The 25,040-nt window shown below is 42.1% G+C and overlaps 1 protein-coding gene across 2 annotated transcripts; it reads right to left on the bottom strand.

Moving 5' to 3' along the window:
• Positions 1–2,468: 2,468 nt before the first annotated feature.
• Positions 2,469–24,327, bottom strand: CUNHXorf56 (chromosome unknown CXorf56 homolog). Of its 2 annotated transcripts, XM_023758438.1 has the most exons (8): positions 24,134–24,327; positions 18,762–18,879; positions 8,486–8,641; positions 8,322–8,363; positions 6,364–6,502; positions 5,432–5,521; positions 4,751–4,843; positions 2,469–3,139 (listed from the first exon to the last, which is right to left on the bottom strand). In XM_023758438.1, exons 1-8 carry the CDS (start codon positions 24,255–24,257, stop codon positions 3,077–3,079), a joined length of 825 nt encoding a protein of 274 aa, XP_023614206.1. In that variant the 5' UTR covers positions 24,258–24,327; the 3' UTR covers positions 2,469–3,076. The 2 variants fall into 2 exon arrangements, with proteins under 2 accessions (XP_023614206.1, XP_006082240.1); XM_006082178.3 differs by lacking the exon at positions 8,486–8,641 and having other exon boundaries at positions 24,134–24,322.
• Positions 24,328–25,040: the final 713 nt, after the last annotated feature.

The following is a 25,040-nucleotide window of genomic DNA, read 5'->3' as shown; positions in this document are numbered from 1 at the left end:
ATTGTGATCTGTTCTCAGTAGTGTGTGTGTGTGTGTGTGTGTGTGTGTGTGTGTGTGTGTGTTAATATTTTCTGAAGCAACATTTCAGAGAGGAAGGGAGAGAGAGAAAAAAACATCAATGAAGAGAGAGAATCTGATTGGCTGCCTCCTGCATGCCCCCCAATAGGGATCGAGCCCACAACCTGGCATGTGCCCTAACCGGGAATCAAACTGTGACCTTCTGGTTCATAGGTTGATGCCCAATCACTGAGCCACGCCAGTCGGGCAGTAATATGTTATATATATATAAATTTTTTTAATCCCACATGAGATTCAATGTAGTTGCATAGTCAGATTTCTGGCTTCATCACTCACTGGTTATGAGAACTTGGGAAACTGAAACTTGCAGAGCCTCAGAGTACATATTTGTAGCATTATAATGATAGATAGCACAGTAGGCCCCCCCCCCCACACACACACCCTTATCTGTGGTTTTGCTTTCCATGGTTTCAGTTATCCATAGTCAACCACGGTCGGAAAATATTAAATGGAAAATAAGTTTTAAATTGTATGTGGTGCTAAAATTTCATACCTGGGACGTGAGCCATCCCTTTGTACATCCATACTGTATATACTCCCCACCCATCAGTCTCTTAGTAGCCGTCTCAGTTATCACATCGACTGTCAAGGTATCACAGTGCTCATGTAAAAGTAACCCTTATTTAACTTAATAATGGCCTCAAAGCACAAGAGTAGTAATGCTGGCAACTCACATATGCCAAAGAGAAGCTATAAAGTATATGTATGCATAGGAAAAAAAACATAGTATATATAAGGTTCAGACATCCACTGGGGGTCTTGGGATATATACCCCTGGATAAGGCGGAAGGCTACTGTAGTTAAACCTCTCTCACGAGATTATCTTCAAATTAAGGTTATACCTGGTTTGCCCATATAGTGGAATATTATTTGACATAAAAAGGAGTGGAGTGTTGAAATATTCTTCAATAGGAATGAACGCTGCAAAGATTATGGTAAGTAAAAGCCAGTCTCTGAGACCAAATATTGCCCACCAGTATGGCTCAGTGGTTGAGCGTTGACCTATGGTTGAGGTCATGGTTCAATTACCAGTCAGGGCACATCCTCGGGTTGCTGGCTCGATCCCTGGTGGGGGGTCATGCAGGAGGCAGCCGATCAATAATTATCTCTCATCACTGATGTTTCTATCTCTCCCTCTCCCTTGCTCTCTGAAATAAAAATATATTCATAAACAAATAAATAAATTTAGGTAATACTTATAAAGTGCTTTCCATGGTACCTGATGCATAGTAAGTAGTCAATAAAATGTAGTTAGTATTATTATAATCATCACTATTATTTTTTATTATTACTATGAATAAAACAATCACCAAAATTACCCTACAAATCTAAAAACAAAACAAAACACGGTTAGTGAAAGTGAGAGTACGAGAGTAGCAATGATAGGAGGTTGTTGGCAGAGAACAGAATACTGGATTTCCGAATAGATGACACCCAGACTGTGATCATGGTAGTTTGTGGCTCAAGTGGTGTGAAGGTAAAGGTTATTTGGAGTTGAGGTCAAGGAATTGTGTGGAGGTTATGGTTGGTTATCCACATGATGCCTAATTATGTCTCCAAATGAAGACAGGAAATGAGGCGGAGAGGACGTCAGTTGTAAAGAGTCACTAGATGCAGGCGATACTTTTTAATACAGATGAACAGATGAAAATATGGATACAAGCACTACATATTGATATCACTGAAGCAATGTAACATTAAATATTTATAAGACTCCTCCACAAATAGCAAATGTGAAATAAAATAGCCAGCATCCTTTCTTACTCTATAATATCTCCCTCCCAGGTACCCACAAACAGAAGCAGTACTCTTAGTTATTTGACAGGATGGTAGCTCCCCTGAGCTGGTTATTGAGATTCCATTTTCATTCAGATCTCACCTATCCTACCCCCTCACTCCAATCTGGCTTTTGCTTCTTTAAGTACAAAGTCTGATAAGGACCGGCTCACTTTAGCTTTCATATTTGAAGTAAAGGAAGCCTTATGCAGATTCTGGCGTTTTATGGATTTTCCCTCCCAGTAGGAGACATTCAAGCCATAGTGACACCTGCCAGTCTAGGAAGAGAGACAGAGTAACCTACAAGGATCTGACTTACTGTAACTTTAAAATCTAATCCATGCCACTTTTTTGTATAACACACCACAACGTTTTTTCCAAAAATCTTTAAATGTTTTTTTTTAATATATTTTATTGATTTTTTACAGAGAGGAAGGGAGAGGGATAGAGAGTCAGAAACATCGATGAGAGAGAATCATCGACCAGCTGCCTCCTGCACATCTCCCACTGGGGGTGTGCCCGCAACCAACGTACATGCCCTTGACCGGAATCGAACCCGGGACCCCTCAGTCCGCAGGTCGACGCTCCATCCACTGAGCCAAACCGGTCTCGGCTAAATCTTTAAATGTTTTATTAAAGACCAACTATTTTAGAAACCAGAGACACTTAAACACTGATCTATTCATAGTTTCTGTCAAGCTAAATAAGTTATATCAAATGTCGACACAAGGCGGCCGGAAAGGGGGCCGCCCCCACACCCTTCAAGAAACGCACGTTCGTGGGGAACCTGGCGCTAAACCATAAGTTACATCAAATGGACAAATATAGTACAGAAGACACATATAATAGTATAGAAAGATTTTTAAAATTCACTTCTAGAAAGCAGGTCAGATGGACTCAAAGACTTCACTGAATGTAGGAAGCAACATAAAGCCTTTTGCTGGCGCATAAAGGTAGGAGCCAGTCCATGCAGTCAATAAAAAGTTCTTTTACACGTGGACACGGACAACAGTGTGGTGACTGCCAGGGGGAGGGAGGGTGGGGGGAAGTGGAGGAGGGTAAAGGGGAGATCAATGGTGATGGACAGAGACTTGACTTCAGTTGGTGACCATATAATTTTGTAAACCAGAATCACCCCAATAAATTAAATAAAAGGAAAAAAAAATTTTTGCCTTCTGGTCTAAATGCTTGTTTCTAGTCTGGGTTCAGAGAAAGGTCCTGATCATTTGAACTGGTTGTCAATCAAAGTCCCCTTCATTTTTGCTTTCTTGGCTTCCAGTTCAGCCTGGAGAGAAAGAAAAGCATATGTACTGATACATGACATGAAATTCTTCTTTTCTTTCCTTATTCTAACTGCCCAAACACTATCCCTCCATGCTCATTTAGTATATAAACTAGAATGGTGGTTCTAACGTCCTTATGAATCTCTAGCAACTGCTATGGCACACACAGAAAATTATATCTGTATAACAAAATGGGGTAAATACACAAGGCTGCAGTCAATGATAATCAACGTAAAGATATCTCCCAGCCCCAGGACCCCCAACGGGCCGAGGAAAATCAATCAATATCGTGGTTCACTAGTATCTTATTCTTGGCATAACAAAAGAAGAACACTGTTCTAGAACAGTGCTACTTAATGTTGTGTGGTCCATGAACTGTCTGTTATTGGTCCATGCAAGATATGTACAAAAATTGAGTAAGCATTTAGAAACTTTTATCGCCATTTGACAGAATAATAAAATGAAAAAATTTAATAAGAGCCGAGGCAAACTTATTTTATTGCATTTTATAAATTATAAATCTGTTCTTGCAAATTGGAAATTTAAAAAAGATAAAGCACTGGCCTTCACCTCGGAAAAGTTGATAAGTACTGCTTTAAACCACATGGCAAGGTAAAGCAGCTACCAAGACCTACCCACCTCTGTCACCAAAAAATCCTCTACAGTCATTAGGATAGATTGGTATAACTTTTAATGAGGCACCAATGAAGTGCTGTCTGATTTTAAAGAAATATCGTAAGTAAATTATTATCAAAAAGAAAAAAAATGGAGACACCATCATATATAAGTGTGCTTGCTCTATGATGAGCCATGAATAATACAGAAACTGGTGGTGGTACCAAGGCTTTAAGAAGTAATGACCAGCCTGGCCAATATGGCTCAGTGGTTGAGCTTCAACCCATGCACCAAGAGGTGGCTGGTTCAATTCCCAGTCAGGGCACATGCCCAGGTTGCCAACTCGATCCCCAGCAGGGGGTGTGCAGGAGGCAGCCGATCGATGTTTCTCTCTCATCAACGTTTCTATCTCTCTTTCCCTTATTCTCTCTCTAAAAATCAATTTATAATAATAAAAGCATAATATGCTAATTAGACTGTACAGCCGGACAACCTTCCGGACGAAGCTGGGGCTACAAGGGCCGAGGCAAGCGCAGCTGTGAGGACTAAGGCAAGCCACTGCGGCTGCGAGGAATGAGCCCCTTGCATGAATTTTGTGCATCGGGCCTCTAGTGAAAACCTAAAAAACTAAAGAAGCAATGACCAGCCCCAACCCCAGTCCTACCAATGTAACACTACCGTGTGCCATTACATCCTGGGAAAGCATCCATAAACCCCGATCTAACTCCTGACCTTGGACCACAAGTAGCAGAGTAATATATCATTCTACTTAGGGCTAGCTAACAGGTACTATCATTTAGAGCCTGGATCCTGTGGTCACTACCTCAGAGCAGGGCATACCGACAGTCATAGCCCAGACAGAGTTAGACACTTGGCAGCCGGCTACACTAGTAACCCCTGACAGACTTCCTGAAAGATTTCCCTGACTGCCAGAGGATCTTCCCAACCAAGAGATCCAAACAGTCCAGCCTAGCACCTTACTGCTACATGCCACTCACCAGCTCTTGCAGCCGCCTTTTGCTCATGCCTTTGCGCTCCAACTGTTTTTCAATCACTTTGGCATTCTGTGCATACGAGTCAGCAACTTCCCGCTGAGGGGAAAAAAGAAGCATCCTTAAAGCAGCGGTCACACCAATGAGTAACAACAGAGGCCTTAAGTAGCAATTTATACCATTCAAATTATGAAATTATCACTGAAATGGTATGGCTGTTCCATTTCAACTCTTCAGTAATCCAGAAGAGTTCAGGTTTCAACTGAAACGATTAAAAAATAATAGATAACATCTCTCCCTCTGTAAACATCATTATACTGAAGTACCATAAAGGTAATTGCTGCTACTGCTAAGGGCAGACTCAGAAACCATCAGAGCTGGACTAGAAGGGACCCGAAATCGTTGTAATATTTAAACTGAAGAGGGATGAGGGATTTGCCCCCTAGGGCATCTCAAAAACACAATATTTTTAAAAAAATCACTGATTTATTCCAACTCCCTGGCTCTCATTTTACAGATGGTGCTGGGGATCCAGGGACACAAGAACTAGCCGGCATCACAGTTGCTTACTGGCAGAGCAAGGTCTATGAGCAGACTCTACTTATTCTGCTACTGGGATGCTGTAGTTCTAGAGCCCCTTTCCTTCCGTACCCCCCGTCCAATTCCCTTGAGAACAGAAGCACTTACAGCTTCAATCTCCTCTTCCTCTTCATCAATAGTAGACACAGTGACAGAGCTGAACTTGCCCATGTCTTTAGTCCGTTTGGTCATCATCACCTGGAGTAGCAGAAGAGAAATCAGTGTAGATCAGCAAGAGGCTCTGTGAGCCGTGTGTGTGTGTGTGTGTGTGTGTGTGTGTGTGTGCGTGCGCGCGCGCGCGCGCACGCGCGCGCGCGCATGCAGGTGCACATGTATCTGGGTGCTGGACACCCACCTCTTTGAAACAAGGTGGCCTATCTAAAAGTGCCAATGTGTTTATTTGCATTACATTTTTCTAACATTTTCCATCAAGGGTTTTTAAAGTATATTTAAAAATTAGCCTGATTCGGTCCATTTGTAATTTTTTTCACTGGAAAAAGAAGAAATGTGGAAGGAAATAAATGTGAATAAAAACGATATAATTTCTAATTTTACTCATAGGGCAGCTGTAGGAAAGAAAAAAGAACACAGTATTATGCACAAGAATGGCGTTCTCTTAATAAAGAATGCTTTCATAAAGGATAATTTCTTGCACACTATAGTCTTAATTTAAAATTTAGGGCTAAATCCACTGCCATATAATATATATATATATATATATATATATATATATATATATATATATATATATATATAAAATTATTTTTCAAACCCTCACCCAAGGATTTTTTTGTTTGTGTTTTTGTGTTAGAGAGGAAGGGTGAGAGAGAGAGAAACATTGATGTGAAAGAGAAACATTGATTGGTTGCTTCCCATACAGGCCCGAACAGGGACCGAACCCGCACGCCAGGAGTGCCCTGACCAGGAATCCAGCCCGCCACCCTTTGGTGTACGAGATGACACTCCAACCAACTGAGCCACCCAGCCCCGGCAAAATCCATAGCTATATCAACCACTCTGTCTCCTTCAATGACAATTACCTTCTTAGGAGGCTCTTGCTTCTGAGTATATATATTCGTTTTGCCAAAACCCTGGCCAAACTTGACTACTGCTCCATCCACAATGAAGGTCACGGGAGCATTCTTTGGCTGGGACTGGTAGAAGAGTGGCAGTCCACACCTGGGAACAGGAGAGTGAGTCTTTGAGAGACCTCAGAATCCGATTTGCAAAGTGTGCTGAGATTTCAGGAATATTTTTTGTTTGTGGCACAAACTAATGGTGCACTCTTTCCAGTGTTTCCCAAAACTACTCACTAAGAATCACTAAGGGTGCTTGTTAAAATTGCTGATCAGATGCCTACCCCGCCCCCCCAGTCCCCAGAAGATCCTGATTTAGCAAATCTCGGGGTTGTGGCCTTGGAATCTGTAATTTTCCTCAGCATCCCAAGCGATTCTTTTTTTTTTAAATATATTTTATTGATTTTTTACAGAGAGGAAGGGAGAGGGATAGAGAGTTAGAAACATTGATGAGAGAGAAACATCTATCAGCTGCCTCCTGCACATCCCCCACTGGGGATGTGCCCGCAACCGAGGTACATGCCCTTGACTGGAATCGAACCCGGGACCCTTGAGTCCGCAGGCCGACGCTCTATCCACTGAGCCAAACCGGTCAGGGCCCAAGCGATTCTTATCATCAGACAAGTCTGGTGAACCCTGGCTCCTGCTACTGATTACTTTCCAGCCAAAACTGCTGCTATTCTTCCCTGGTGTCTGGGTAACTAGTTTGGGGGTTTGTCTAGTTTTGTTTTGTTTTGTTTTTGCAGTGTCAAGAGAGTGTGTAAAGGCTCCACTGCAGTGATCGGCTCACAAATGCCTGTGATTACTGAAACAAGATTAAACTTACTATTGTTTAATGTTCTATTAATCTAAAGCTGGAAATATATATATTTATATTGTATTAAATAAACTTCTGAGGTCTGGGGTCCTATAGCATGCTTTATAAATGGGCCTGGATTAAATTACTCTGTTACATTTACCATATGACCCAGCAAAACCACTTCAAGAGAAAAACACATGTTCCCACCAAGATTTATACTAGAATGTTCATAGCACCTCTATTTGGAATAGTCAAAACCATTAACAACCCAAATGCCCTTCAACAAAGGGATGGTGAAACAAGCTGGTGCAAAGGACTACTACTCAGCAATAAAGAAGAACAGACTGCGGGTATACATAACAATTTGGATGAATCCCAAAAGCATTATGCTTCATGAAAGAAACCAGATATAAAAGATACAGATTGTATACAGTAAAACATATATTGTAGAAATTACATAAACTTTTAGAAAAGGCGAAAACCACAGTAATAGAAGGCAGATTGGTGACTGCCCAGGGAGAGGGGTGAGGAAGGGGACTAACTGCAAAGGGAACATGGGGTCCTGGGACTGTTCTGTATCATGATAGTGGTGGCATTACATGATTGCATGCTTCTGTCAAATGGTACACTTGAAAGGGCAAATTTTATTATATATAAATTACACCTCAACTTAAAAAAATTATATCATGTTAAAAAAACTTATTTTAGCCCTAACCGTTTGGCTCAGTGGCTAGAGTGTCAGCCTGCGGACTGAAAGGTTCCAGGTTCGATTCCAGTCAAGGGCATGTACCTTGGTTGCGGGCACATCCCCAGTAGGGGGTGTGCAGGAGGCAGCTGATCGATGTTTCTCTCTCATCGATGTTTCTAACTATCTATCCCTCTCCCTTCCTCTCTGTAAAAAATCAATAAAATATATATTTTTAAAAAAACAAAAAACTTATTTTTGTGGCCTGCTGGTCAAAGATGTAACTCTGACTGGTCTCTTTGAGAAGCATATTGTTATTTGTGTAGAGATTATAAGGATAAAGATACAACAGAGAATTGGATCCAAACAATTCTGGTCCTAACACATTGTTGTCACTACTTGCTTAAGCTCAGAGAAATCCACACTGTTAATACTTACTTTGCACACTTCTTCCTGTACTGTCGTTCAATGCCTTCAGGCCTACACAAAAAAACACAAGTCAAAGAAGAAAGATATGAACAAATCTCATAACCTACCAACGTCACTATCTCATTTCTTCAAATGCTAAAAGGGCCTTTCAAATTTTTCCATTTCGCACTGACCAGTATGGTTCAGGTGGTTGGACGTCATTCCATGTACCGGGAGGTTGCTCGTTCAATTCCCAGTCAAGGGCAAATGCCCGGGTTGTGGACTTGGTCCCCAGTGGTGGCCGATGTTGTGCTCTCACATCAATGTTTCTCTCTCTCCCTTCCCTTCCTCTATTTAAAAATCGATAAACTATCTTTAAATTTTTTTCATTTCATAGATCAACTGGTTATGAAACAAGTGTTGATTTTAAAGCATTCCTTCCTTCCACAAATATTTACTGATAGGAGCCAGGCATTTCCCTGACAGAAGAAGAAGAGGAGCAGTTATAGTCATAGCAGCAACTTAGTGGCAGTAATAAGAACAACAATAGAGGTAACTACTTGTATAGCTTTTACTATGTGCCAGGCAGCTGCTCTAAAGTGTACATGTGTTAACTCATTTAATCCTTACAACAAACCTGTGAGGTAGGTCATATTATCATTCCCATTTTACACATGAGGGCTCCTAAATTCAAAGTAATTACATAATTTGCCCAAGGTCATAGAGTTAGAAAGCAGAATAGGTTGAATTCAAGCCCAGGCCATCGGGCTCAAGAACCCTAGATAACCAATTCTTCCACCCACCGTTACTTAACAGAAACTTGGGACTCATCCTTGATTCTTTGCTTCCCCTCATCTCCCACACCTCTGCATCAGCAAATCCTGTGCATTTTATCTAAAAAAATCTTACCCCAGACGGCACGGCTCAGTGGTTGAGCATCGACCTAGGAACCAGGAGGTCACAGTTCAATTCCTGGTCAGGGCACATGCCCAGGTTGCAAGCTCCATCCCCAGTGTGGGGCATGCAGGAGGCAGCTGATTAATGATTCTCTCTCATCACTGATGTTTCTACCTCTCTCCCTCTCCCTTCCTCTCTGAAATCAATAAAAATATATTAAAAATAATAAAATAAAAATAAAAAAACTTAAACCTGTCTGCTCTTCTCCACCTTCCTACCACCATCTTAGGCCAGACCACTGGTATCTCTTGCCTGGACTACGGTCACAGCTTCCTGACTGGTCTCCTCACTTCCCCTCCCTTTGTTTCAAATTTTTAATAGGCAACATGTACACATGGTATATACAGAGAATAAAATGAGAAGTAAATATCCTCTCCACCCATCCTCCACTCACAGTTTTCTTTCCCAGAGGCAAATACTGTTTCTGGTTTTTTTCTGCTCCTCCCAGAGATAGTAGATGATACAAGCAAGGAATCCTTATTTGTACATAGAGAAAATACATTTTTTCTTTGCCTTTTTAAACAAGTGTAGCATATTTTAAACTGTTCTCTACCACTTTATTGACTTAAAAATGTTGCCCAGCCTGGCTGGCATGGCTCAGTGGTTGAGCGTCGACCCATGAACCTAGAAGTCACCAGTTTGATTCCCCGTCAGGGCACATACCCGGGTTGTGGGCTTGATCCCCAGTTGGGGGCATGCAGGAAGCAGCCAATAGATGATGTTTCTCATCAATGTTTCTATCCCTCTCCCTCTCTAAAATCAATAAAAGCATATAAAAAGTATATTATGATCCTTCCCCATCATTGATAAAGAGATGCTTCATTCTTTACAAGGTCTGTATGCCTTTGTATGGATGAACCAAAATGTCTTTTACTTGGATAAATTCCTAGAAGTGTATCCACTTAAAATTCTGATAGACGCTGCCAAATTACTCTCTAGAGAAGTTGAACCAATTTACACTCCCACCACCCATGTGAGAGTTCCTGTTTCCCTACAGTCTCACCAACACAGTATGCTATTAAAGTACACTGCCAATCTGGCATGTGAAAAATGTGATCTCATAAATTGTAGTTCTTTTTTTTTAAAAGAGTGAAGCTAGGCATCTTTTCATATATTTAATAGGCATTTGTATGGGGGGGGTGAACTGTCAGTCTCTACCCTTTGTCTATTGAGTCGTCTTTTTATTATATACTAAGGGACTTGCAAATGTTAAGGGCCCTTGCAAATATTTCTTCCCCAGTTTTACATTTCTCTCTGACTTTTCCCCCCACATAGAAATTTTAGATGTTTGTGTGACCAAATAAATAGTGAGAGAGAGAGAGAGAGAGAGAGAGGGGGGCCTTTCCCATTCCAAATTCATATGTAAAATAATTCTGAATGTTTATTCTAGAACAGCCGTGGGCAAACTACACCTGGGGGCCGGATCGGGCCCGTTTGAAATGAATAAAACTAAAAAAAAAAAAAAAAGACCGTACCCTTTTATGTAATGATGTTTACTTTGAATTTATATTAGTTCACACAAACACTCCATCCATGCTTTTGGTCCGGCCCTCCGGTCCAGTTTAAGAACCCATTGTGGCCCTCGAGTCAAAAAGTTTGCCCACCCCTGTTCTAGAATCTGCTTCTACTACTGTCTCACCCCAAATCATTCTCTAAGTAGTCAAGAGTGGCTTCCCAAGACACCTAGAATAAAATCCAAACTCCTTACCATGGCCTACTACGCAGCAACTGTGCCCACAATTGGGCCCCTGCCTCATCCTCACACATTCCCTCCCTCTCTCACTATGCACCAGCCATGCCAGTCTTCCTTCTGTTCTTTGAACCAACAAGTGTTTTCCCACCTGACCTTTCACACATACTCTTCTCTCTGCCTAGAATGCTCTTCTTACTACTGTGCCACAGCTGTGCCATTCTCATCTTTTTTGGACTCAGTTCAAATATCACCTAGTCATAGAGGCAGGCCTTCCCTGACCACCTTTTTAAAGAGGTTCTCATGTGGTTCTCTGTATGAGCCCTTTGTTTCATTCATATGACCTTTCATAATCATAATTACTTTATTTTTTCTGTCATCCCACGAGATTGTAAGGTCCATGAGATCAGAAATCAGTGGAGACCATGCCTGTCTGTCTCACCATTCTATCCCCAGAGCTGAACAAAGTACGGAAACAAAATACACATGCAATAAATATGGGTTGAATTATTTTAAGAATTCAGTTTAGTGAGTAAAATTATAATCATGAAGGTAAGTTCTTAAATGGAGGAGTGTATACAGTGTAATTAATGGGAACACAGAGGTTGGAGCACCAATCTGTCTGAAGCAAGCATGGAAGGCTTCATGAAGAGATATGTTCAAGCTGACAGTCCTGATAGAAAATGGTATTTCAGGCAGAGGGAATACTATGTGAAAATGCAAAACAACACAAACTATTCAGAGAATTACAAATAGTCTGTTACTAGCCTTAAAAAAACCAAAGGAGTACTACAGATCTTACAGACAGAAAGATTTTAAGATCAATTGTATACCAACAAATTAGATTACCTAGATGAAATGGTCAAATCCTAGAACAAAAGAATGACACAAACTACCAAAACTCACTGGCAAAGAAATAGAACATCTAAATAAAGCACAAGTAATCATAGAATAGATAAATGGAACTTGATTAAAATTAAAAGCGTTTGTGCTTCCAGGAATATCATCAAGAAAGTGAAAGCGCCCTGACCGGATAGAACGTCGGCCTGCGGACTGAAAGGTCCCAGGTTCGATTCCGGCCAAGGGCATGTACCTTGGTTGCGGGCACATCCCCAGTAGGAGGTGTGCAAGAGGCAGCTGATTGATGTTTCTCTCTCATCGATGTTTCTAACTCTCTATCCCTCTCTCTTCCTCTCTGTGAAAAATCAATAAAATATATTTTTTTAAAAAAAGGAAGTGAAAGCACAATCCACAGAATGAAAAAAGATACAGTGGTGCTGCTTGGAGTGTAACGCCAAAGACTGTGATCTCCACCTTCTTTAACACTTTGCCTCTCTGCTTACAAGTATTCCTTATGCCAAATGTGCCCCCATTTGCTAACATCATTAAACTAGGGCACTGGCAATATTTCCTGTTTTGTGTATCCCATCTGGTTCCTACTAGGATTCTAAATTCGACCTAAGCCTGAAGGGAAATATTCACCATGCAACTGACTTCTAGAATCTAAAGTCAGCCAATCTTATAAGCTGGAGCTTTCAAAGCACAGGAATAGCAAACAAAAGGGGCTATATATTTCCCAAAGAGTTTATTTTCAAATACCTATGGCAAATTGGATTTTGTCAAGTTTATAAAAATTGATCAAGTATAAGGCAGGGTTCTTACTCTCAAAAAGTTTATCTTTTTCAGATATTGAGACTCTAATGTAAATGAGACAAGGCTTGCCCTGACCGATAGAGCGTCGGCCTGTGGACTGAAGGGTCCCAGGTTCGATTCCAGTCAAGGGCATGTACCTTGGTTGCAGGCACATCCCCAGTAGGGGGTGTGCAGGAGGCAGCTGTTCAATGTTTCTCTCTCATCGATGTTTCTAACTCTCTATCCCTCTCCCTTCCTCTCTGTAAAAAATCAATAATATATATATATGTATGTATATGTGTGTGTATATATATAAAAATGAGACAAGGCTTTTAAGTGCTTTATTAAAAAGTGATTAAATGAGCTGAATATTTAGACCAAGTAACCTTGTTGTCTTTCCCATTTTAAAAAAATATATTTTTATTGATTTCAGAGAGGAAGGAAGAAGGAGAGAGAGATAGAAACATCAGTGATGAGAGAGAATCACTGATTGGCTGCCTTCACACGCCACACACTGGGGATCGAGCCCGCAACCCAGGCATGTGCCCTTGACCAGAATTGAACCCGGGACCCCTCAGTCCAGGCTGGCACTCTATCCACTGAGCCAAACCAGCTAGGGCTTTCCTATTTTTAATCTCTAGGAATATATGTGATAGGGAAGGCTGAAAACTAAACAAAACATTTTCCCTGGTTGTGGCAGACAGCCTCTAAGGTGGCCCCCAATGATCCTTGCTCCCTCGTATTGACATTCTTATACTGTCCCCTCCCACAATGAATAGGGCCGACCTGTGACCAGTAGGACACGGCAGAAATGATAGTCTGTGACTTCTGAGTCTTGAACATAAAAGACATTGTGATTTCTGCCTTGCTTTCTCTGGGATTACTCACACTGTGGAAAGCCAGCTGCCACGTCATTGAGGATATTCTAACAGCCCTATGGACAATCCCTGTGGTGAGAAACAGGCTTTTCCCCAACAGTTAGCACTCAGCTGCCAATCATGCAAGTGAGCCACCTTGGAAGTGGAGCCTCCAGCACCAATAAAAACTTCAAATTTCTGCACCCATAGTCAATCTCTTAACCACAGCCTCGTGAGAGACCAGAACCACCCAGCTAAGCTGCTCTTCAATTCCTGACCCACAGAAACTATATGAGATGATAAATGTTTCTCAGTTGTTTAAAAAAAAATCAAAGGCATACCAGGCAGGCCAAGGCCAGATCACAGAGATCTTAAAATCTTCAGGCTTAGATTTTATCCTGCTAACCAGAATTTTTTATTTTGTTGATTTTTCACAAACCAGAATTTTTTAAATTGTGCTCCGCAATGACCCCTAAATGAAATCAGATAGGGGAAGGGAAGGAGTCCTTAATGCACTGGGCTCACTTCCTCCCAAAAGAGAGCAGCTTCCTGATTATTTATACTTTTGGGTAAGAATTTAATGTGAAGAAAGGATTCATTTTTCAAAAATGTTTGAAAGGCACGGCTGTAGGTCATGAAGAATCACTGAAAGATTGAAATAATGTGCATTTGAGATCATTCAGGCAGAAGGACAGTAAAAGTAAAGGCCAAAGACCAGGTAAAAGGCCACTTCAACAGCCCAAGCAAGTGAAGTTGGGTACCGGAATGATGGCAGGGTAGCAGGGCCAAACATGAGGAGGCAGCCACAAGAGAGATTACCAGGTAGAACAGACAGTACATGGTGAGTGGATGTGTGCAGGGGATTGTGGGGGCAGGGATGGACGAGAGGAAGAGGATAGGCTCCCAGATTTCTTCCTTGGGCCACTGCATGAATGATGGCATCATCACAGGAGGAGAAAAAAGAAGAAATTGTGTTTGGCTGATAGTTACAGAGACCTGACTGCAGTGGCTTCAACACAAGAGTTTGTTCTCATGTAAAAGAAGCCGAGAGGAAGGTGGCTCCTGGCAATGGTTGAGACCCAAGAATAGCATGGCAAGAGCTGTGCAATTCTTGTGGCCTTTCTTTCCCAGTCCCAGGATGGCTGCTGGTGCTCCAATGATCAAGTCCATTTTCCAAAATAGCACGAAGAAATAAGAGAAGAAAAGGTTTTCCTTGGAAGCCCCACCCAACAATTTCTACTTCCATCCTTTTTACTTGGCAAAAGCTAAGTCACATTCAGAATATTAGAGGGTTTTTTGGGGGTGGAGACTGGAATATGTACTAACTTTATAGACTCTAGTATTTAGGAGGGTAAGAGAGATTTGGAGTGGTGCTGAGTGAACCAATCTGCAATATCTTCCACATTAGAGAAATAATGAGTTTGGCCTTAGTCATGTTGGATCTGAGGTAGAACATCAGGTGAGGAGGTAGAGTAGGCAGATGTACAGTTCTAGGCACAGGAGAAAATCGTGGGTAAATCTAGATTTTGTGAGTCCTCAGCATATAAACGTAACTGATGCCACAAAAGTGAGAATGTCCAAGGACAGTATAAAGAGAGAGAGGAGAAAATCAAGGTCAGAGCCCTGGGGAAGACCAACATTTAAGGGGCAGGAAGAAGAATACAGAAGACCTATAAAGCCAAAGAAGTAGAATCTCCACCAGAGCAATTTCACAGAAATCAAGGAAGGAGACAGCATCAAGGGAGGCACAAGCAATAAAGATACAGACAGAAACTCACCCACTGATTTGTAACTGGGGGAGTGCTAGATAAGGGAAAGAGAGTACTAGGGAACAATGTCAAAGGAGTCCATCCAGTGTGGCTCAGTGGTTGAATGTTGACCTATGAACCAGGAGGTCACGGTTAGACTCCCAGTCAGGGCACATGCCTGGGTTGCGGGCTCAATCCCCAATGGGGGGCCTGCAGGTGGCAGCCAATCAATGATTCTTTGTCATCATTGATGTTTTTATCTCTCTCCCCCTATCCCTTCCTCTCTGAAATCTATATATATTAACAACACTGTCAAAGGAGAGGTACTTTAGAATAGAGAGACTTGAAGGTGGAAAGTGATGGGTTCCTCCGGGGCCTGTGTTGGACAAACTGCTATATCTTCAGTAACTGGCACACTCAGTTGGCTACAGAAGAGGAAGGGTAAAGAGCAGACTGAAATTCCACTCTGACCAGTTGGGACGCACATTAGACTGGCCATGATTAGAGCGGGAACAATATCAACCAAGGGGGAAATATACCATGCCTTGTTGGTAAACTCTAAAAACTCTGTGACCCAACAGTCATTTGGCCAGAGGCCACAAGCCTGAACAGCACCCAACACTAAGGCTGGGACTGAAGCTGGCTCACTTCCAGGATCAGGCTGATTACATTCCAAGGATTCTACTTCGGCCTAGGGCCACGCACTTTCCTGGCGCAGAACTGAGGGCATCTGCCTTATAATGTCACAGGAGTCTGTGGCCTAGTTGTGTTATTAGATTACTTCCTGAATTAACTGAATAATAGAAATTCTTTAAATATATATAATATATAATACTACTATATAGTAATGTATAATTATAATATATTATATTACATATGTAATGTTATATAAATATATCATTAATAATTTATTCATTCTTAAGATAGTTAATAATTTTCAAAATCAGAAACCTAAATAAAGATTAATGGAGGGCCGTAACTGGTTTGGCTCAGTGGATAGAGCATCAGCCTGCGGACTGAAAGGTCCCAGGTTCGATTCCGGTCAAGGGCATGTGCCTTGGTTGCGGGCACATCCCCGGTGGGGTGTGCGGGAGGCAGCTGATCGATGTTTCTGGCTCTCTAGCCCTCTCCCTTCCTCTCTGTAAAAAATCAATAAAAAATATATTTAAAAAAAAAGATTAATGGAGGGAGAAAAAGCACAAGAGAATGGATTAGCTTTAGATAGGGCATGTTACTTATAAACCTTTCTATGTACCATATGAAGTGTTTCCCCACTATTTCCTGGAGGGCCTCCCTTTGTGACTATCATAAGTTTTATTATAATTTGTGGCCCTGGTTGTATCTTGAATCTGACCAAAATTTTCTTCAACTGCACAGTTCTGGAAACCCAGTTGTCACAGTGGTGCTTGATGCTTGATTTGCTACTGAATGTCACCTAGCAGTGGTTTCTAACTTTTTTCATTAGTGCGGGCTGATAATAGTTTGGTTTCTTAAATAAACATAGCTAGATGCCAGCCTGTAGTTTTTTCTAGTTCAACACTAGAACTTAAGCTCCATAGGGCAGGGTTCTTTGCTTGTCTACTGGTTGTACTGGGTTGGATAATGCCCCTTCAGAAACCTCAGAATATGGCCTTATTTGAAAAGAGGGTGTTGCAGATATAATTAGTTAAGATGAGGTCATGTAGATGAATAGAATGTGCCCTTAATCCAATGTGATTGGTGTCCTTATAAGAGAAGAAACATAGGGACAGAGGCACACAAAAAAGCCATATGATGATGCAGACAGATATGAGAGTGATGCATTTACAAGCCAAGAAATGAGAAGTATGGCTAGCAAACACCAGAAGCTAGGAAGGGGCAAGGAAGAATCCTCCCCTAGAACCTTCTGAGAGAGCATGGCTCTGCTGACACCTTAATTTTAGACTTCTAGCCTCCAGAACTGTGAGACAATGCATTTCTGTGGTTTGAAGCTATCCAGTTTAGCACATTAATATACCAGGATATCCCGGGTTTCTATGTTAGCACCTGGCACATGGTAGAAGATCAATAAATGAAATATTTGCTGAACAAAATGATGGACTTTTTAATTCCCTAAGATTGACCTCTCGGTGGCATCGGGCACCTGTTGATGACCACCCTCTCTCCCTACACACACTTGAAACTCTGTCCTCTCCTGTTTTCCACATCATCAGGTTCTTCTGGTTGTGTTCCAATGATGATGTCTGCTTTTTAAATGTCAGTGTTTCCCCGGATTGTACCTTCAGCCCTCCCTTCTTCGTGCTCCACAATCTTTCTATGTAATTTGATCCCTCCCCAAATTTCAATTCCCCATATATATCAAGGACTCCCATACTTAAAACAGATCTAACCATGTCACTTCTCTGCTTAAAAAAGGAGATGGTGCTCAGCTGGCATGGCTCAGTGATTGAGCGTTGACCTATGAACAGGAGGTCACGGTTTGATTCCTGGTCAGGGCACATGCCTGGGTTACAGGCTCGGTCCCCCGTAGAGGGTGTGCAGGAGGCAACCAATCAATGATTCTCTCTCATCATTGATGCTTCTATCTCTCTCTCCCTCTCCGTACCTCTCTGAAGTCAATACAAATATATATTTTTTAAATAAAATATAAAAAAGGAGATGGTTGCCCTAGCCGGTTTGGCTCAGTGGATAGAGCGCCGGCCTGCGGACTGAAGGGTCCTGGGTTCGATTCCGGTCAAGGACATGTACCTTGGTTGCAGGCACATCCCCAGTAGGTAGTGTGCAGGAGGCAACTGATCGATGTTTCTCTCTCATTGATGTTTCTAACTCTCTATCCCTCTCCATAAAAAAAATCAATAAAATATATTATTTTAAAAAAAGGAGATGGTTATTGCCTGCAGATAAGGTCCAAACTTGTCTGCTTCAGCATTTTATTGTCCTCACCCCAGGAGGCATGAACTCCTTCCTGTAGAGTGACCTAGGCTCTAGACACAAAGGACTACTCAGATTTTCCAAGCACACATATTTGATGCTTTTTTTAATTTGATGCTTTTAATGCTTCCATATTCCCTCCATTTGGAATGTTCCTCATTTACCTCATCTACTTTGTAAAATCCTAGTTCAAGGCCAAACACAAATGCCACTATCTATTTCTACCTTTCCTGACCACCATTCAGGCAGGATGAGCCACTCCTATGTGTTTTTCTGTGGCCCTTTGTTCACCATACCAATATTTTATCATATCACAATAGGTAGCCTATTTCCTTGCTGAGCCATGAGCTCTTTACTGGTTAGGATGGTACTTGATTAATCCTCATAGACGCAGTCCTTAGATCAGTGCCTGCACACAGTATGCTCCAAGAGATTACAGGTTAAATGAATTCATTCTACTTTCAAAAAAATATATACAGCTCTCAAATGGCGAAAGAATCACATCTCAGCACCATTTCAACAAAACACAATAGAGCTGCTGCTGCATTAACAGAAATTAGAGATCTACCACAAACATCAATGTATTGGGTTCAACGCTAGATGAGGTATTTATAGTCCTCAGACCTAGACCCCAACACAATAAGGAAATCCTAGACAGAGAACATTGACCTCTTACCTGCGAAGATACATAGTTTCCTCGTCTTCTGTGTTACAAAACTTGTGGGCATGTTTGGCAGCATCAATAACCCGGGACCTATCCCGGGGCCTCATGGGCAATTTCTCCAGCTGACAGTCTGAAGTAATGAAGAAAGATTTGGTCACTAGAGTCACTGGAAAATACCCTGAGGCAATCAGAAGTTTTCAGTGTAATTTTTACTATAATTACTATGCTTATTGAAGCCTATTATTGAATTTTCAAACTAAAAATGACTTGGTATCAGGAGACCTGGATTTCAGTCCCTGTGCTGTTACTACCCTGGTGATCTTTGGCAGGTCACTTCTTTTTGGGGTCTTCTACTTTATTTGAAGGATGAATACATTGTATTATCTCAAAAGTCTTTCCCAGCACTACAATTCAAGTTTTCTGATATTTCTGTGATTCAAGCATCATGGTACAGTTGGTTTGTGTTATAATGCATTAGAATCAGAAGAAATAATCAAGCATACTCCAATGCCTATGAGGAAAGCATTGGGAAAAGTGGGTAAGGGCTTAGAAAAGGATAGAGAGGGTCGGTGGTATGCTATATATAGTATGCAAATGACCCAGCCCAGTTAGGGAAGTTTTAATACAAAAACACACAGTAAATAAATTATGTACAGTTATAAAGCAGATGGAAAATTGATATAATGCCAATTAAGTACCTAAAGGATCACAGAGAAGTCAAGTGATCAGAGTGAATTGAGATTAACAGAGGAGGTGGAGAGGGCAGTGAGAGATCACCAGGCAGTTTGCACGATAGCTCATTGCTATTCACATTGACCTGTAAGAGTAGATATTTAGTATTCCTAGTTTAAAGATGAGGAACTTGAGCCTGGCCAGTGTTACTCAGTGGTTGAGTGTCGACCTATGAACTAGGAGGTCATGATTCTATTCCCAGTCAGGGCACATGCCCGGGTTACAGGCTCGACCCCCAATAGGGACCGTGCAGGAGGCAGCCCATCTCGCTCATCACTGATGTTTCCGTCTCTCTCCCTCTCCCTTCCTCTCTGAAATCAATAAAAATGTATTTTTAAAAAATAAGAAGATGAGGGACTTGAGGTTTAGAAAGGATAAGAGATATGCCACATATTTAATAAGAGAATTCATTTATTCAATAAATATGTGAGGTTCCTCCATATACTCAGGCACAGTTCCAACACTGTGCTGGAGATTCAGTAAAGAGCAAAGCAGACAAAGTGCCTCACTTGATTAATTTAGTCTAGTGGAGGAGGCAGAAAACTTAAAAATAATAATTATATAATATGATCTTGGAGAATAAGTGCTAATAAAAAATTTAGACAGAATATTAAGAGGAGGAACAGTGATCTCAGAAAGTATTAAGTTCTACCAAGAAAAATCAGGCAGGGTAAGAGGACAAAGGGTGACAGGGGTGCTATTTTACATAAGGTAGCCAGAGAAAAGTTTTCTAAGAAAGCGACATTTTAGCAGAGACCTGAATAAAGTAAGGAAGCACTGAGGGAAGAGGGGTGGAGACAGGCTAAATACCAATCCCAAAGGCCCTGCCTGGGGGCAGGAACATTTTGACATGACGCAGAAACATCACTGTGGTTGGAGTGCAGTGAGCAAGGGGAAGAATGTTATGAGATGAAATCTGAGAGGTAGCTGTGGGTCTGATCGTGCATGGTCTTTGAATGGACTTTGGTTTTATTCTCAGTGCTATAGGGAAACACCGGTTTGAAACAGGACTCTGGCTGCTGTGTAGAAAATACACCACTGGGGACAAAGTAGAGAGCAAGAGACTAATGTAGCAATCCAGGTGAGGGATGATGGTGGCTTGGACTTCAGTGGTAGAAATGGAGGTGATAAGTAGTCAGATTCTAGATAGCTTTTCAAGGAAGCACCTGCCGAATTTGTTGATGAACTGGATGGGTGTAAGGTATAAGAAAGGGAGAATTCGTCTCTCTGCTCCTCCTATTCACCAGACGGCCATGTCTTCCTGCACAGTGCCAGCCACAACCCTGAGACTTGATGGTGGAGGTCAGAATGAACAGATTTGGCCGTACTGGATACCTGGTCAGAAGCACTGTTTTTAACTCTGGCATAGTGGATATTGTCCCCATCAATGACACCTTCATTGACCTCCAACAACATGGTCTACATGCTCTTAATTCTATTTTATGGCAAGTTCAAAAGGCACAGTCAAAGGCTGAGAATGGGAAGCTTGTCATCAATGGGGAAGTCCCCTCTCCATCTTCTTAGGGGACAAAGATCCTGCCAACATCAAAAAGGGGTAATGCTAGAATTGGTGCCCTCTGCTCTTTTCTTTCCACACATTGCAGGGACACCCTTTCCAGGCTCTCCGCTCAGAAATAAGAAGGTATCTTGCATCCTAATGGGCAACAGACACAGGCCTGCGGGTATGGAGACTGCCCCTGAGCCGGCTCCTTCTGCCTCACCTGATTTGAAGCTGGCTCAGGGGCAGTCTCCATACCCGACCCCTAATGTGTCAGTTGTGGATCTGAGCTGCCATCTGGAGAAAGCTGCCAAATATGATGATATCAAAAAGGTATCATCAGAGAGCATTATGCTAAGTGAAATAAGTCAGTCAGAGAAAGATAAATATCATGCTCTCACTCATTTGTGGATTATAATGAACAACATAAACCGATGAACAAAAACAGATGTAGAGACAGAGAAGCATCGATCAGATGCTCAAACCTCAGAGGGAAGGTAGGGGAGGGTGGGGGTGAGGGGGAGAGATCAACCAAAGGACTTGTATGCATGCATATAAGCATAAGCGATGGATGTGGACAACAGGGGGTGAGGGTGAGGGCAGGATTGGGGGGGAAGAGAGGACATTGGGGGGGGATAAGGGACACATTTAAGTATTTATCTTTTTCTTAAAAAATATATTTTTATTGATTTTTTTTACAGGGGAGGGAAGGGGAGAGAGAAAAGAGAGTTAGAAACCATCCGATGGAGGCCCTAAACCGGGTTTGGCTTCCCCCCCCCCGGCCTAAAAAGGTTCCCAAGGTTTGGTTTTTGCCCAAGGGGCATTTTTTTCTCTTGGTTGCAGGCACATCCCCAGTAGGGGGTGTGCAGGAGGCAGCTGATCAATGTTTCTCTCTCATTGATGTTTCAAACTCTCTATCCCTCTCCCTTCCTCTCTATAAAAAAAATCAATAAAGTATATTTTTTTTAAAAAAAAAAAGAAGAAAGAAAGAAATATCGATGAGAGAGAAACATCAATCAGCTGCCTCCTGCACACTTCCTACTGGGGATGTGCCCGCAACCAAGGTACATGCCCTTGACGGGAATCGAACCTGAAACCTTTCAGTCCACAGGCCAGTGCTCTATCTACTGAGCCAAAACAGTCAGGGCCACATTTGTAATATCTTAATCAATAAAGGGAAAATAAATTTTTAAAAAATCTGTAAATAAAAAAAAAGGTATCATCAGGTGTCAGAGGGCCCCCTCAAGGACATCGTGGGCTATACTGAGGACCAGGTTGTCTGTCTCCTGCAACTTTAATAGTGACGCCCACACCTCCATCTTCAATGCTGGTGCTGGCAATGCCCTCAATGACCACTTTGTCAGATTTGTTTCCTGGTATGACAATGAATTTGGCTACAGCAACAGAATGGTGGACCTTATGGTCCACATGGCCTCCAAGCAGTAAGAGCCCCCTGGACCACCAGCCCCAGTGAAAGCAGAGAGGCCCTCAGCTGCTGGGGAGTCCTTGCCCCAAATCAATCCCCCAACACATTGAAAATTTGATCTCCACAGTTTCTATCCCAGACCCCCTGAAGAAAGGGAGGGGCTTAGGGAGCCCTACCTTGTCATGCATCAATAAAGTTCACTGTACTCAGCCAAAAGAGAGAGAGAGATTTCACGAATGAGTCTGAGCCCTATCCTGGTGGCTCAGTTGGTTGGAACATTGTCCTGTACACCAAAAGGTTTCAGGTTTGATCCCGTAAGGGCATGTATGGGAGGCACCCTATCCATGGTTCGTTCGTTCTCTCTCTCTCTCTCTCTCTCTCTCCCTCCCTCCCTCCTCCTCCTCCTTCCCCCTTCTCTCTCTCTCTAAAAATCAATGAAAACATATCCTCAGATGAGGATAAAAAAAGAGCCCCAGCCAATTTGGTTCAGTGGATAGAGTCGACCCGCAGACTGAAGGGTCCCAGGTTCAATTCCGGTCAAGGGCACATACCTTAGCTGCAGGCTCCATCCCTGACCCTGGTCAAGGTACATGTGGGAGGCAACCAATCCATGTGTCTCTCTCACATTGATGTTTCTTTCTCTCTATCTCTCCCCCTCCCTTCCACTCTCTAAAAATCAATGGCAAAATATCCTTGGGTGAGGATTAACAACAATAACAAAATGATTCTGAGATACTGGGTGAATAGTGGTACCACTGTTTGCAATAAGGAAGACTGAGAGGAACAGTGAAGAGCATGGAGTAGGGCATCAGAAGTCAATGATATCTTTGGGAGGCTCTTTAGACATCCAAATAGAGACATAAAATTGGCAGGTGGAGTTTGAGGAGAAGTGCAGGTTAAAGATGAACATTTGGGAGTCATAAGCATATATATGGTATTCAAAGCTTGGGAATGGTTGAGATCACTTAGGGAGTGAGTACAGATTGAGAACAGGTCAGAGGACTGAACCCCAGGGCCTCGCAAGGCCAAAGTCTGAGACAGAAAAAGGAACCAGACACTCAGAAGAGGAAAAAAAAAATCGAGATAGGAGGAAAATCAGGAGAGTGTAGAGTCTTGGAAGCAAATAAAGTGTTTCAAGAAGGATGGAGTGCTCAAATCTGTCAAATGCTGCTGAGATGGGGACTAAAATGACCGTTGACTGACCACTGGAACTGGTAATATGTTCATTTATTAACTTTGACAAATATGGTTTAGATGGTGAGGTGGGATGTCTGAAGTGAGGTCAAGTGGGAAGTGAGGTTGCAGAAACAGCCAATATAAGCAACTCTTTTTAGAAGTTTTGCTATTTTTAAAAAGCAAAGAAATGGGGTTATAGCTGGAGGAGAATGTTGGATCAAGGAAGGGTTCGATTTTCATTTTCACATAAGAGCTATTACTGCATCAGGCGGCCAAGTGAGAGAAGATACAGTGTATCTTTTTCTGAAGGAGTAATTAGTTTTCAGGGAGGTTTGGATGAAAACAAAAAACAGAAAAGCTGCCTTCCGGGGCGGGGATGTATAGGGAAGATTTTGATGCAGAGGGAAAGCCTACCAATCTTCAAGGAGACTTGGCTCCAGATCACAGCCATAAGAAAAATCACACTTGAGAACCGTAAGTTTTGCTCCTCACAGAGCCTCCACCTCCCCCCCCCCCCCCCCCCGCCGGGGGGGCGAGTTCCCCACTGCCCACCCAGCACCAGAACCATCTGGCCGCACAGACAGTAGTAGACATGGAGGGGCTTCTCGCCGTCGTCATATTCCTCCCGGTCCCGGGTGTCGGAGCAGACAACAGATCGGGACACAACTTTAGGCATAGTTCAGAAAAACCCTCAAACTCAACACCGAAAACAAGAGTCGCGCATAAATTACGTCAGAGACGCGCGCGCTGCGCCTTTCCCCTACAGTCATGCTAATCACGTGTCAGCAGTAGTCATGTGAACTTCCGGGCTGTCCCATTAGGCTAAGATGCTGGGGGGGGGTCGTCCAGAGCCGCTCAGAAGCTCCGTTTCCTTGCCTGTTAGCTGGGACTGCTTTGCTTGGGACACCCTTAATATTATTTAAATTATTTATTTATCTTTCTATACATGTATGTATATGCATATACATGCATATATAAAACGAAGGACTATATTTACACAATATGCATAATACAGATTTTAGGTGTGCCTCTATGATTTTTTCTTTGATTTTATTTTTTTTAATCTTTATTATTGAAAGTATCACATAGGTCCTCCTTTTCCCCCCATTAACCTCTTCTAGCCCGCTCCTGTCTGTGCCTCTATGATTTTAATGGCAATATTCAGGATGAGTACCTAATAAAGACTTTTTAAAGCTGAGATATAATTCACATAACATAAAATAACTCTCTTAAAATGTATAATTCAATAGTTTTTAAATATATTTACAAAGTTGTACAACCACCACTACTATCTAACTTCAGGAAATTTTCATCATCCCCAAAAGAAATCCTGTATGGTTAGCAGTCACTCCTCACCTCTTTTCCAGCCCTGGCAATCCCTAATTTACTTTCTGTCTATGAATTTGCCTCGTCTGCACGTTTCATATGAATTAAATAATACAATATGTGGTAGTTGGTG

Source organism: Myotis lucifugus, unplaced genomic scaffold (genome assembly GCF_000147115.1).
Source record: "Myotis lucifugus unplaced genomic scaffold, Myoluc2.0 scaffold_2, whole genome shotgun sequence".
Classification (NCBI taxonomy): Eukaryota; Metazoa; Chordata; class Mammalia; order Chiroptera; family Vespertilionidae; genus Myotis; species Myotis lucifugus.
The sequence above is the reverse complement of the archived record's forward strand: the minus strand, read 5'-3'. Positions and strand labels throughout refer to the sequence as shown.